Source organism: Micromesistius poutassou (genome assembly GCF_964030765.1).
Source record: "Micromesistius poutassou genome assembly, contig: SCAFFOLD_5657, whole genome shotgun sequence".
Classification (NCBI taxonomy): Eukaryota; Metazoa; Chordata; class Actinopteri; order Gadiformes; family Gadidae; genus Micromesistius; species Micromesistius poutassou.
Window position 1 is genome coordinate 1 of NW_028177796.1, and position 14,928 is coordinate 14,928.

Consider the following 14,928-nt stretch of genomic DNA (forward strand, 5'->3'; position numbering starts at 1 on the left):
CCTACTGGTCTGCTGGCTCCCAGTGAGGTTAACCCGGGCCTACTGGTCTACAGGCTCCCGGTCGTCCGTCTGGGAACAGAATTTAGGAAAAAGGAAAATACATGAGAGGAGAGTGAAAACATTGATGCATCCAAAAGAGACGGAATACAAAGAGTTGTTTTGATGGTGGACAGCTATATTGAAATGAAATAAACAACTACAATCTGTTGTTGTTGAATGACATCCACATCTCTGCTATGTGAGAGTGTTAAAGTTATATCATTATATATAGTGCGTAAAACATCTGTTTAGTATTTAGCATCTGCCATAACGTTTGGTCTTCCGATAATAGTTACAAAATGCAACCAATTACCAATCATGTAAAATGTTCACTGGCACCATTTTCAATATTCAATATTAGGTTTTTCTTTCCAAGAAGAATTCCTCGGGTTGACTGTAAGATGTGTGGTTGAGTTTTACGCTTCCACGCAGAGTTGTTCACATCACGTCGAACTAAAGTGATTATTCACACAAAATAAAGTAACAAACAAGATGTCTGTCTGCGGCTTCATTCCTGAAACCCAACACAGTGATAAAACTCTTACCCGTGATTTAAGCAGTGGTCCTAACAGCAACAGGGTTTCTAACAGTAAGTGTCTGTGTGCCTGTGCGTGTGTCTGTGTGCGTGTGTCTGTGTGCGTGTGCGTGTGTCTCTGGTTCTGTGTGTCTAATCCACGCAGCTGACGGTGGAGACTCGAGGGGGAATATGTTTACGTTTCATAATGTAAGAGTAGAGCACCCATAGGTGGCCCTGTAGGGCCCCCAGACAGACGAGTGACACACCACACACCAGGCACAGAGCACCGTGTTGTCCGCCGCTGATGTGCAGGTCTCCACTTGGCCCCTGTTTACAACATCTCATGTGCAGCCGATTAACTCAGCGGTGAGGGATGTGGTGGATGATGTGTCAGAAGAGCGACCGCCTTAAGGCTAACGAGAGAAGAATTAGACCGACTGTCTGGATCTGCATGTCGGAGAAAACGTCATCACCAGCGCGTTTATCTTGATGGAATGGAATAATTGGAAACGTCTTTAAGTGTAAAATAAGCGTAGGTGTCCGCAGACAAGATTCATAATGTGAAATGTTAAGGAGAAAGGCAGTTAATAACTTCGAAATTAAACAATAAAAACGATTGGATTCCAACGGATTTCGTCATGTGTTACTTTATTTGTCGTTGTCTAATCGCTGTTTATTACAACTCATTCTGGACGGTGTAAAATAAAGTCAGTTGGCGTTGGAGGGACTTTCTGCTGACTGAACTCCGCCATCTTGTGGACGAGAGAGGAACTGCCTCCATTTCTCGGTCTACTCTATTTGTTCAAGAACATCTACATTACAAAGCACATTCAAAGGCCACTTCACTGGTAAGATAATATGCATGGCTACACTACGTTCGCCTAATACATCTTAGTGAACAGTTAATTTAACGTGGCCTATTCATTGATGTATTATTAGATTTGGGAATAATATATTTGACGTGTAGACTAGGTGTTACAGAGACAAGCCTCGGGTTTGCAACATGATCCTGGTCCGTGCGACGCTGTTCGGGTGACATTTGAGATCCGATCCAACAGTAATGGTTTGGATCTCGCTGATCCCACGTGCGAGATCTCGCCGCGAGCGACCGATCAAATCCCCCCATTGTCCATGTGCGTAATCCCCCTATGCCTTTAGGGTCGCGCTCTCTGGGGACAGACTGAAGTTAAACACATAGCGGCGGTGGAGACGTTAACCGTCACAAGACGCTCACAGTCACAGGCTACATTATGTCTCTCTACAAAAACACAGCGGCGGTGGAGACGTTAACCGTCACAAGACGCTCACAGTCACAGGCTACATTATGTCTCTCTACAAAGCCGCATTTGATCGCATGTTGCTGACCAACAAGTCTGAGAATAGATGTATGTTGATCAAAATGACATTTTATTGACAAATATGGTATAGGGCCTATGTCTTTCTGGGATGCAGAGATGCATCAGATTAATTCACAAAGCTCTGGTTATTTCTGGGTTCTCTGTCTGCCATACCATAATATAAAGGATATCTTAGCCTAAATGGTCTAGCTAACCATATCTAATTTGCAATTAATTAATTTGTTCCCTGAAAAGTTAAACAGTTATGTAAACTATTCTCTGGCTTATCTCCAGACCCCTGTGCTTACAACATCTTCTGCTTGTCTTGAATCAAAAGGAAACATTGAACATTGTCATGCTTCACATATAAAAGTATGACGGGGGAAGGCAGAACCTACTAAGGACAACGCAACACCCTCAACGCTCACGCTTACAAGCTGAGCTCCTGAGACAACCTGTCTGCATTCGTACCGCTTCGGCCACAGTCGCCCTGAGAAAGACAAGCCACAGATGGCCCCCCAACAACACCGGCGGCCCCCTAGATCTTTGTCCCCCGTCCAAACAGTGGCTGTGCATCTTTATTTGCTGTAATTAAGCCTCGGCCCCCCCCCTGCTTGTTTGTCTGACCCCGCGGATGCCACTGCTCTGGGACGCTTGGAGAGACCAGGCCCCTCTCCCCCTCTCTGTCCACACGCCGCGACCCGCCCGCCGGAGCGCAGTGTTTACCGCCCGCCTTTGTTGAGCGCCGCGCTGGACCGCCCCGGCCGACATGGTCGACAATTAGAGCAGAGCTCCACAGTATCAGAGCCACGGCTGAAACGTCAGGACAGATTCCGATCTTAATGCCAAGAACGGACCCCACGAGGGGCTAATCCTGTTGATGAAACTGAATCCCACCCCGGGGGAAGAAGAAGAAGAAGAAGAAGAAGAAGGAAAAAAAAGATCCCCCAGGTGCTTTGAGCACACAGGCTGGGGCGTGTTCCTCTGTGCCACAGCTGATGAATCGTAAGGGCCCTCTTAGGCCCCCAGCCCAGGCAGGGTGGCTCAGCTCATTAAAGGCTCTGTTTGCTCATAAACAACCATAGTGATGAAAATGAGTGAAATAATGGCGCTGGGGTTTAGAGCCTGTGAAAGTGGAGTGCCCGATGTAAATTCTAACTGTATAGAGGGGCGAAGACTGTGTGTGTGTGTGTGTGTGTGATTGTGTGTGTGTGTGTGTGTGTGTGTGTGTGTGTGTGTGTGTGTGTGTGTGTGTGTGTGTGTGTGTGTGTGTGTGTGTGTGTGTGTGTGTGTGTGTGTGTGTGTGTGTGTGCGTGCGTGCGTTTACCTTTGTTAGTTCAAGAAGATTTATGTCGCATTTATGTTAAGTTGCTATGACAAACTTTACAAAAGTTTGGAACTCTGAAACATGTAGTGTCTGGGCGCTTCAGTTGCACTAGTCACGCACTGTCTGGGAAGAGCCCAAAGTGTATTGTCCAAATGTTTTTGGTCTAAATAACCGAAGACATTATCCTTGTCGTTAGTCATTACATTCACCTGCAATTAACAGTACATTAGCCATATGTCGGGAACAGTTTAACAGTTTCTAATGAGATCATGGCAGATAGGTTATCTCCATATCTTTTAGTGTCAGTGACAGTTTGACAGCATGGAGGGACCTGTAATCCTATTGTCTTCTGGGAGACATACTGATAGCTCTAAACAAAAGATTAAGCCGGGCCTCAGTTTAGCCATGCTGCCTAATGGCAGATTCCCCCAGAGCTGATAACAGGTCCCAGTGCAACATCTGTGCCTCACCTGTAAGTCCAGGTAATCTGTTCCTAAAGTCTTGCATTTCATTCTATAAAATCAATTCTAAAACAGGATAAGGAACGCAAAGTACTCAAACTTCGTGGTTGAAAACGCGGTTCATTGTTATCCAGTAAAACAGCCAGGACTATTATATTATTAATTTATATATTTTTAGGTTGTTGTATTAGTTAGATAAGTTTAAATATATCATGAACCTTACAAAATACAATATTGAACACAAGCAGCTGTATCTTTTCTGACTAAAGCCCAGATGATTCCACGAGGTTGGGTTTGACGTCCGGTCACACTGCCGGTCTCGTGATGTCAGACGAAACCCCCTCGCTGTGTCACACGGCCCCCACGTGGAGCGTTTCCGGACGGCCCCCCTGGCTGCACGCGCAGTATCTCGCCTGCACACACGGGCGAGATACTGATCCTCTGTGCTCCGACGGCCGTGACATCACACCGGTGAGGTGTCAGCTGACTTTCCCTCCAATACCTCGCATTACCGCCCCCCCCCCCCCCCCCCCCCGCCCCCCGGGTCTATGTGTCAACTGGATCACCGCTGGTCAGGCTAACTACCTTAACTACCTTACATCAACGCCTTTGGTGAAACTACAATTTAGATGAAGATGGAAGGTGAAAGAGGAATAATGAGAATGGTGGTTTATTTTTTTGGAACGCCGACGGACACTGCGTGTGTTTCAGATACGGACGAGAGAAGACACACATTACACATTACACCTCTGATCACACAGTACACACAGTTCACCAAGAGGAACTTTGGTTTTTGGGGGGGTTTAACTTTGCTCACAATAAGTAATATTTGTCTTCATGGCGGGAGGGTGGGTAGGGGGTTATTAAAAGGCCTGTAACCTTAGACCTCTGTTGGAATGGAGACCGCTAAGCGTCCACTAAGCGTTGGGCAGATACTACTGGATCTGAGTCAGGGCTCTATATATATATCAGATCATGGGGCTCACTGGATGGCATGGACGCACGTCCCCGGGGCGGCCACATGCCTTTCCAGAGGCTCTGGATCTCTGCAGCGTGGAACCCTGAGCACAGAACACACAGAACACCCCAACACTGAACACAGAACACACAGAACAACCCCAACACAGAACACACAGAAAAAAACCCAACACTGACCACTGGCAGCACAGACCACCGCAACGCAGAACATCTCCAACAGGTAGGTGGAGGTGCAGAGGTGCACAGCACGTTGCTATGGAGATCATGTATTCCATTAAATAGGCTAATCATATCTATATGTAAATTCATTTTAACCTCGTGGTAAACCTGGCTTGTTATCGGAGCTATTCAGACGGAGCACTTGTTGGTTATATGTCACGTATTTCGATACATTTAAGTAATATGATATAAAAAAAAGATTTTGCTCAACGTGCGCTTGCAGTGATTACAATTGTACATTTTATTGAAACATATGCACAGAAAGGCATCCACATAAGTGACACATACATACATTCATCATAGTATTGCAAATTATACTCTAATCTATTTTTACACACAAGTTTTAATTTGTCATCAATTTCTTCTGCCCGGTATTTTGAAGAGGACCTGAATGGAACCCCTTGAGCGCAGCCGAGACCACTTCACCCAGGAGCGCGTCGCCCAGTCCAGCCCTCTGACTCCACCCCCCGCCCCGGTCCCCAGGGCCCGGGTGAGGGTCCCCGACACCACGCCACGCAGAGCCGCGGCCCGGCCCATCGATCAGACCCCCGGGCTCACAGAGGCCGACCCCCCCGTCGAGGGCGAAGAACACGACGGCCGTAAACACAGCGTGGGTGGCACGGCAAGCGTCCTCTCGGGCAGTGAAGAGGACACACACCTGGAGTGCATCAATACCTTCTTTGCGAGGCACGGGCGTCTCGCCGGCCCCCAGCAGCAGCCCGGGGGGCCCGGCCGAGAGGGACTCGAAGAACAAGGTGAGGTCATACTTGAGAAGAAGCGGTGGAGCGGCAGCCGTTTGCCTGAAACAGTGGCGGGGTTGGCCGCTCTCCCAGGAGCCAGGAGTGAGGCCGCACTTGGCACAGAGGCAACGCAGACGGCCGAGGGCAACATCAACATAAACACAATGAAGAAGGACGGGGCCCATTCCAAGACAGCTCCCGGGGGAGCAGACGGTAGCTCACGTGCAGAGACTAACAAACTGACTAATCCCGAGACAGAGGTACCCGTCAAAGAGGACCGGCTGATGACGACGACCGCCCCACACAAGTCAAGACAGCCCAGTCTGCGTCGGGGGCCCTCCGATGACTTCATCTGTTTAGGAAATACCCTGGGCCCGGCCCGAGCGCCGAGCTCAGAGAAGTGTAAACGGTGGCCCGACGCAGAGTACGAACCACCAAGCCTTAACATGGAGACGGTTTGTAGCGTTGTAGGGGTGGCAGTGGATGAAAGATTACAAAAAGGGAGCATTAATCTTCTGCTACCGGGCCTAGACGCAGATTCTCCAAAGGGGAACACTGGGAGAGACAGCCCCCAGTCAGACTATAGCAGGAAGAAGAAGAAGAGAAAGAGAAGATGCAGCTCTCTGCTGGAGAGAAGGGATCTCAGAGGACAGTTCAGCACCGAGGGTGAGGAGCAAAGTGCTCAGAGAACCGGGATGGATCCACACAGGAACCACAGTACAGTCTGGGGGAGTGAAGAACCCGTTTCAGACGGTGTTTCTGCTGGTTCACTCCCAAGCACAGATGAAATCCAAACGTCACGTTTTATAGAAAACTCCTCCGATCACAGCTATCCCTTGACTCCTTGCGACGCACTACACTGCCCCCAAGCGAATACAATCAGTCACCAGTCCTCCTGCACACACCGTCAGGCTGGTGACAGTCATGCACCGACACCGGCTGATGGTGTTAATGTGGCAACGCATTTACAGGCTGAAGGACCTTCGCAGCAGACCAAATCGACTGGATCGACTCTCACCCCGGGGTCGTTGACCCGGAAGTCTGTCTCTGAGATCAGCCTCCTGTCAGGAGACCAGAGAGCTGCTGATCATGGGGGGACTCTCCAGCAGTCCCGTGAGAAGAAGCGTTCTCTTGCAGAGAGGAGCTGCATCAGTGGTGGAGAGTCGATTTCTTGTGCTGCCAAGGTCAATCCAGGTTCAAATGATTCTACGATGGAAGCCGCTCAAAATGATGAAGAAAGGTCAAACTTGGCTGCAGAGACGGGATTCCCTGGCAGAGACAACCTTCCAGAGTGTCCGAGAGATGCTCAGCATACACAAAGGCTGGAAATAGACGGTCACAAGACAGTCCCGCTCAGTAGCTCAGACCTTCCCCGGTCTACCATTGTTATGATTGGTCCTGATGCACAAGGGCTGACCCAAGAATTAAAGATCGGACTCAACTGTTCAGTTATTGTCGATAATCCAGTTGATTTTATTTTAGACTTCAGTAAAGCGTCGCCTGATGCAGAAAACACATCACCAAATACTCAACATGTTGAGACAATACCGAAGATTAGTGTATTTTCAGGGAATTCCTCCACAGCAGGAATTCAATCCCCTGTAACACAGATAGTAACCGTTGATTTTTGTGATCCAAGCTCTTTTCATTCTGAGGAAATATCTGCTAATCCTTCAATAAGCTCAGAAGGTTTACTAAATAACAGGCCAATGGCAACTGATACACCTAAGTTAACTCAGAACTATGGGGGTCTTTGCAGCACAGATTCATCCAAGTATGAGCAGAATATTGCGGATATGTTGGACAATACTCCACAAGTCGTGGATACAGATGAGAGAGGCAAAGCCATGAATGAGGCTGAAAGGCAAGAGGTGTCAGAAGACCCATCAGAACTAACAGGTCCAACAGAGGGGCCTGGCACGGCCTCTGAAACAGGGGAGGATATGAGTGATGCTCCTGACTCTAAGAACAAAGTGTTCGCCATGTCCTCCTTCTGGAACGAGATGGAGAGGCTGACGATAAACGACATCTTGGGCTTAAGGATGATCTACGTGACCACTCCGCCTCCGTCCCTCTCGCCTCTACCGGAGAGCGAAGAGGCCGCCATGAATGAAAATGCGGACTCAGGCTACTTCACCCCTCAGTTAGACGATGCCGCAACGGGTTCCACAATTACTGATTCGGAGCAGGCCACGGTAAACTCTGCAGCTGGCGTACATGACGCTGCATTCGGTTCGCTGGATGTCCTGTGGGATGGTGAGCCTCGCACTGGGATGTCGGGGGCTGGAATCGACCCTGAGAACATGATGATGACCTCTGACACTAATCCTCAACCCCGGCTCTCTGCCGGCAGCGAGGACAGGCGCGGCAGGCAGATATCAAAAAACACAAGTGTGCACAATCTGTACGCTATGCATGCTGAGCAGTCCGGCCGGATGCGGAACGTTCAGACTGTGGGAGCAGGCCTTCCGGAGGAGAGCGAGTCGGAGAGGGAATGTTTTTCAGACGTACAAAGGCCATCTGGTGACCGCGCCGCAGACTCCATGTCTTCATCTTCATTCTCTGAGGGCACGCCAGCAGAGAGCTACCGCATCTCACTCCCAGCTATATTAAAGTGCCTCTTTGGGGGAAAGCAATCAAATCCAAAGCCACCGGATTCGGAAGACGCAGGACCTCACCTTAGCTGTGGAAAGACCGTCCCCGAGACGTACGATCAATTCTTCTCTGAGTTTGACTGCGGAAGCTTCTTCTCCCCTTTCAACCAGGCCGAGGAGGATCCCCCTGAAGACCAGCCGGTGCCCATCCCCTCCCGCTGCTCTCGTTCCTCCAGCAGATACCTAGAGTACCCTGAGGCCTACGATCACTTCCTATCGTCTCCCTCCTCCTCCGGCGACTCTTCCTGTTCTGAGTCTGAGGCGGAGGACCGGGGTGACGACCTGGGTCCGATACGGGTGGTGACCCGGTTCAGCCACAGAGCAACGGAAGCCGCGGAGGCTTCAACAGACATCTATGAGAACTTCTTCACCGACACGGACCTCCCTAAGAGCCTCTTCTGGAGCCCCACGTTCTCACTCAGAAACCTTAGTTTCGGTGGTCCCGCGAGGCGAACACCACAGAGCTCTGGACCCTCGACCCCTGTGGACCAGGGTAGCGGGCAGACCAGCCGTCGCCGGGTTTTCTCATCCATCGACATCCCTCGACTCGGCCACCAAGACCGGCTGGTCCCACATCCAGAGCTGCTGGACCACTTCCAGGAGAGGGTCTACAGGCAGCTGAACCCGTGGAGCTTTGAAGACCTCCAGGCAGTCGTGTCACATCCCTGTGAGCCCGGCGGCTTCCGTCCGCATAATTTGTTGTTTTTTTGTAAATAGTTATATAGTATATGCATTGTTTTCCATACAACAATAAGGAGAGACACATGAGGCCTTGGTTTAGCTGCACGGGATACTTGGCTTGAACTTTATTTCAGAAACTTTTTTACTAATTAAAAGACCAAACCAAAACAGATGAAAAGTTACTGCCAAAGCAAGTCAATTATTCTTGTTCGAAAGCACTGAATCCTAACAAGCGGATTAACAACTCAGCTGTAAGTTACTGTACTGTGTAGTGTAGTGAGTCGGGGGGGTCAGGGCCAGCCGGGAGGATTCATTATCCCCCCCCCCCCCCCCCCCGGCTGTCCGGGTGCACGTAGCGGAGGGCCGGGCCAGAGGAATGTCTGTACGTGACGTCCTCTCTTCAGCCCCCTGTGTCACTCACACCCCCCCAGCTCTGATGGAGGGAGCTTCTTCTCCAGACACAGAGGAAGGAGATGTGTGCTGGAGCTTAGAAGGGAAAACAGACAAACAACTAATGCATTGATATTAAATGAATATATATATATATAATAAATTAATATTGTGTATTTTTGTTGTTTTTGCTTTCATCAAAGGAGGAACCTGTTCTGGTTCAGATGGTCACTGCATTTAGTCAGTTCCCACCAACTGAATTTAGTCTGGATCCTCCTCTGAACTTAACCTCAATATTATGAATCCATTTGAATTAACTTAAATACAATACATATATTTGTATTATTTAATTTATTTTATCACTATAATTTTATAGTATGTGATGTGATTGTATTTGATATTAATCCAAAGTCCTGTATACACAGGCTACTGCAGGCCACCTTGGTAAGATGCCTTACCTACCTGCCCCTTAATGACGTGGATCTAACATGTGATTCAGTGGCTCTGTCTGAAAGCGTCTTCTTCTGACTGAGGCTGTCCCGTGTCCCTCAGCTCTGGGGGTGTCCCTGGTCCCTCTGAGGCAGTCAGATATGTGCTTGGTCTGCATTGCCTTCGCCTCGTGGGTGCTGAGGTCTGCTGATCCCCATGTAGGAGACGCCTGGAAGGCCGGTAGGTTTCTGCACCGTAAAGCCTGCCGTCGTTCAACCTCCCGTCCCGGTGTAGGTCAAGGTAGAAACGGGTTTCTGGTTGATCTCAACCAGAGACATTGGATTTGGGATAATCCAAGCAGTTTCAGAGCAATTTAATAAGTGATTTGTTTAACGTATAATTCAAAGACAACAGAACAATTATGGTGTTCAAAGTGTTGTGCTTTGAACTAATATGGCTCTTTACTGTGAGTCTTGATATGATTAAGATAAAGTACTTCAAATGTAGGCCTTATGCGCCAACAAATCATTTCTTGATTCGTGATCCATCAAGTATTGAGACAGAGCGTCATATCTATGCTGTGCTATCCTCTGGTTGGCCACATCCTGTGTCTACCCAGCATGCACCGCTTCCTCTTTTCCCTGTGTGTCGTTAGTGGAATTGCTAGCACCTTGTGTTGATGAGTATGATCACCTGTGAGTGAGTTCTGCTCTCGGTTAAGTAATCCTGTTACCGTTGGCTGTTTTTGAGCTGTTTTTCCTGGGATGGGGTCTCGCCTTAATCCCGAGGTAATCCTAATGAAGTGCTGCTTAATATTTCTGTATCCTGCTTAACTTGACCTTGTTCGTGTCTGGTTTGTCTCAACAGTCGCCCTGGCCAATGTCAGCGCCCTGTCTGCCATTGGGTACCTGCGGAGACGCATGAGGGAGCGCTCAAGGGGCCGTCCTGCTGTGGGTCTGCCTCCACTGGAAGGACCAGGCGGTGAAGTACAACTGTAGTTGGATTTATTATTTTAATTGATGTTTTTAATAATTTTACTTTTTAACATAGGCTTAAAATGTCATTAATAGTGTCACCTATTTCATTCTTAACATAACAAGTTTCCATTATGGAAGTTTTCTCAGCTGTGTTTTTAAAGTCGGATCATTTGTTGCGTTGGGTTAGGGTTTGATGTCTTCATAAATGTTTCCTGTAATTGGTAAAAGTTCTCAAGTGTTTTTAAAAGCATCATTTGACCCCACAGTGGGGTACCACTGTGGGTTCAAATGATGCTTTTAAAATTCACAATCATATGTGGGCTTCCCACATGTGATTGTGAAGAAAAAGTTGGTTTCGTGAACTAATTTGTAAACTTTTGTGTTCACTTTCTATTCCCATTTTTTTTAAGTGTTTAAGCGTCAGAAATTAAAGACCAAAAGGATTAACGGAAGTATCGAAAATGAGACTGCTTATCTGCAATTTTTGCTCTCTCCTTTGTGATCACCACATTTCCTAGCAATAGCTTGTAACAGGTTTTGGGGACTACATCTATGAGCCAGTATCATGTTAGACAGAATTGACTGCAGAGGGCATATTTTAAGAATAAAGTATTGAAAGTATGCATATTGTTTTAAGTAAGTGTGAGCGCGGTGTTTCACTTTATCGTATTAAATAATATATCTGCTCTTCCAGACTCGTCTTGTACATGGCAACCACCTTTTTGAGTTTGTTATTGCACTACTCGTGAACGCCAGAGGGCGGCATACTACTGTGAAATATCTGTTTAAGCGAATATGATGGAAGATTTCTACCACCAGGTGGCGCGCTAAGACTGACAAACGTGTCTGTTGTTCAAGTAGAACGTTAACTATTACATTTTCGTTTCAGTAGTGTGGCTGATCTTCACTCTTTAATTTAATCTTCTCTTGAATTCATCTTCTAACTTTATCTTGTGAAAGACTCTGCTTAACCAAGAAACATGTTACTTTGTTTATACATTGATAAAACAATTGACAATATTGTGAAACATCAGAATTCGTGGTACAATGAAGAGGTCAACTGATTTATTGTATTTTTTTATTTGCAAATATAAATAAACACTTCAAACGAAATAGGAGCAAGCTACCACAACATCTGTATATTGCAGTAACTATTGTAAATAACACAATTACATTCAAGCAATCTAGTTCTGTTGTCATGGCATAATAAAATAATATTTACATAATGTACATGTTTGAACATATTGAGCCTTGTTGGAATGGTTTTATATATTAGAGTCACAAATAAAATAGAAGCGGAAAACGGGACGGTAAGTTCTTAAATATAAAAAAAAAAATAGGCTGAACTACAAAATAACTCACAGTATTGACATCAGCAATCGCACAAAACACAACGCGTACAAAAATAAACATTCAGCACTTGGAGCTCCGGCCTGCCTTTTAAGCTTCATGTGAAAAGGGCTCTGCTACGTCTAGCGGTGGGGCTAGGGGTCCCTTCCATGAGCTTGTGTTGGGGGTGGTGGTGGTACCCACTCACTAGGTACACCGTGCATTCCTCTGCCTGACGACGGCTCTTTAAACAGCCCCCCCCCCCCCCCCCCCCCCCCCCGCAGTGTCGGAGCGAGCGAGGCGGCCTCTGATAGCGGGCTTATTATAACCCTTCTGATAGAGATCGCTTTGTTTGCACACGTCCAGACGAGTGGCGGGCCCGATGTTTTGTTTTATGACTATCTCTGCTGCGTTGCCATGGCTATAAGGCCTCTGGCCCCCAAGCCTAATCCCGTCCGGTGTTGCGAAATTCCAGACGTGGGCTGGATCATGCCGGTGTTTTGGTCATATTCCCAAATGTTGTCGTAGTCCATTTCCTGGTCATCTGGCTCTGTGGGCTGGAGGTACGAGTTCAAGTCTGCGCGACGGAGAGAGAGAATTCACAGGACGTTAGTTCAAGAAAACATACAGGGCCGCGTGAAGCCTCTTCCTTGTGTTTATAAGGACTCCCAGGCGCATGAGATTGTAATCGCCTCGGTCCTAACGTATAGTCTTACAGTGAAAACCAGAAGAATAACATCTGTGGCAATCATCACACCATCTAAAGCTGCTCTTTCCCTTGAAATACCACAGAAACCCACGTAGTGCATCATGTATCCAACTGGAGATCTCCAACCCTCATTAACACACCCAAACCCGGCGCCTGACGTTGGTTTTCCCACGGTCCCGCGACACTAGGATCCGTTGAGCTGTGGACAGGGGTTTGTGGGAGGAGCCTGTTTCCAGTTGTGTGCTGTCAATCACTGGCCCAGTGGTAACCGCGGCTGAAACAGTGTTGCCTTACACTGGGCTTTCCCCCCCCCCGACCCCAACACCTGCATGCAGGATATTTAAAGCTGCACAGAGCTCCATTTCATTTGGCACATCTGCGTATTTCCTGCCCGTTGAACTGTCTTCCTCCCTCTGTCTCTCCCCCCCCCCTCCCCCCTCCCCCCCCCCCCGGCCTCCGGCGGCAACAGCTCCCCCGCCCCTCTATCGTGTGCGTAGGCGGCGTTTCATTTTAGGTCAGGCCGGCGCTGGAAGCATGGCAGCATGGCCTTGATGGTATTCAGGAAGACCAGGCTAACCAGGGGCTTGGTTTCATTGCCTCACGCGAGCGGCGGCCACGCTTTCAGACGTGCGCCCGCGCCCTCGGGGCACCAAACAGTTCCGCCGTTGTTTTTACCGACGGACACCGAAAACATAAGATATTCATAGCGTGAAGAGACGGGTGACGCGATCGTTGTATCGTCGACTGAATCAAGTAACCTTTTTTTTTCCGTTCCTTTGTGATCCGATACCTGAGCTTGCCCAGCCCGGGAGCGCGCATACTTGTGTGCGTGGTGCAACGACAACAGAGAGCAGACGTTTGTGCTTTGTGTGAAGTGTTTATGTTTACCTGGTGAGTAACAGTAGGGCAGCTTGGAGAGGCTGGCGATGGGCTGGACGGGATGAGCCGCTGCAGGGAGGAGAAAGCACACACACACACTGAGTTACCTCGCACACACACACTGAGTTACCTCGCACACACACACTGAGTTACCTCCTAGACACACACACACACACTGAGTTACCTCCTACACACACACACACACACACACACACACACACTGAGTTACCTCCTACACACACACACACACACACACACACACACACCGAGTTACCTCCTACACACACACACACACACACACACACACCGAGTTACCTCCTACACACACACACACACACACACACACCGAGTTACCTCCTACACACACACACACACACACACTGAGTTACCTCCCACGGCCTACCATAACAAACACACCAACGTTTACTACAGGATCCATTTCATGTCGAGCACCTGTTCAAATATCTCTCACTCACACACACAGACACACACACACACACACACACACACACACACACACACACACAGCTGGGAGTGGCAGGCATTCCACAGAGGCGGTTGGTCTCATCCCCGCCGGCGGCGGCGGCGGCGGCGGTTCTCACTCGGGTCCTCACCTGATCGTGCAGCGGAGGAGCGTTGAGCAGCCTCAGCCGGGACACGGCCTCCCCCCTCTGCGCCGGGCCGGGCCCCCCCCGCGGGCCCTGCTCCGGCTCCAGGCCCAGCGCGGCGGCCCTGGGGCCCCGTCAGCACCAGGCTCCTCCGGCAGCGTCTCCCCTGGGGGGGGGTGCACAGCTTGAAGGTGGGGGGCGGCGGGCGGCGGCGCGGTCTGCTGGAGGTGGAGGGAGCCCTGCCAACTGGACTGCTGCACAGGGGGGGGGGGGGGACAGATGGACAGGGGGGAGGGTGGGGGGGGGGGGGGGGATGAGAAGTGAGGGAGGGTTTTTAATGAACACGCATGCAGCAGCATTTCGGTCAGGTTGGCTCCTGCTAACGGGGCTAGCTTGCACTGCTAACGGGGCTAACCGGAGCAGGGGCAGGCACGTGCCTCTGGCTATGAGGCTCCTAGCGTCCTGTAGATGTACAGGCTGGCCCTCCCTGGTCCTGTAGATGTACAGGCTGGTCCTGTAGATGTACAGGCTGGTCCTGTACATGTACAGGCTGGTCCTGTAGATGTACAGGTTGGTCCTGTACATCTACAGGCCGGTCCTGTAGATGTACAGGTTGGTCCTGTAGATGTACAGGCTGGTCCTGTAGATGTACAG

At 49.2% G+C, this 14,928-nt stretch overlaps 1 protein-coding gene and 1 pseudogene across 4 annotated transcripts; one reads left to right on the forward strand and one right to left on the reverse strand.

Moving 5' to 3' along the window:
• Positions 1-4,671: 4,671 nt before the first annotated feature.
• Positions 4,672-11,687, forward strand: perm1a (PPARGC1 and ESRR induced regulator, muscle 1a). 3 transcript variants are annotated; one of them, XM_084490751.1, is made up of 4 exons: positions 4,672-4,879; positions 5,261-8,939; positions 9,896-10,012; positions 10,640-11,685. In XM_084490751.1, exons 2-4 carry the CDS (start codon positions 5,270-5,272, stop codon positions 10,768-10,770), a joined length of 3,918 nt encoding a protein of 1,305 aa, XP_084346877.1. In that variant the 5' UTR covers positions 4,672-4,879; positions 5,261-5,269; the 3' UTR covers positions 10,771-11,685. The 3 variants fall into 3 exon arrangements, with proteins under 3 accessions (XP_084346877.1, XP_084346878.1, XP_084346876.1); XM_084490752.1 differs by lacking the exon at positions 9,896-10,012 and having other exon boundaries at positions 10,640-11,687; XM_084490750.1 differs by having other exon boundaries at positions 9,896-10,759.
• Positions 11,688-11,787: 100 nt separating this feature from the next.
• LOC311375683 lies at positions 11,788-14,859 on the reverse strand (annotated as a pseudogene). The gene is made up of 5 exons (XR_014684285.1): positions 14,690-14,859; positions 14,383-14,528; positions 14,281-14,350; positions 13,676-13,735; positions 11,788-12,655 (listed from the first exon to the last, which is right to left on the reverse strand). The product of XR_014684285.1 is annotated as an uncharacterized misc_RNA (transcript).
• Between the last annotated feature and the right edge of the window lie 69 nt (positions 14,860-14,928).

Coding starts and splice junctions, on each gene's coding strand:
- perm1a (XM_084490750.1), top strand. CDS start 5,270: ATGGAACCCCTTGAGCGCAGCCGAGACCACTTCACCCAGGAGCGCGTC. Junction 8,940..9,895: donor GGCAGTCGTGTCACATCCCT/GTGAGCCCGGCG, acceptor CGTGTCCCTCAG/CTCTGGGGGTGTCCCTGGTC.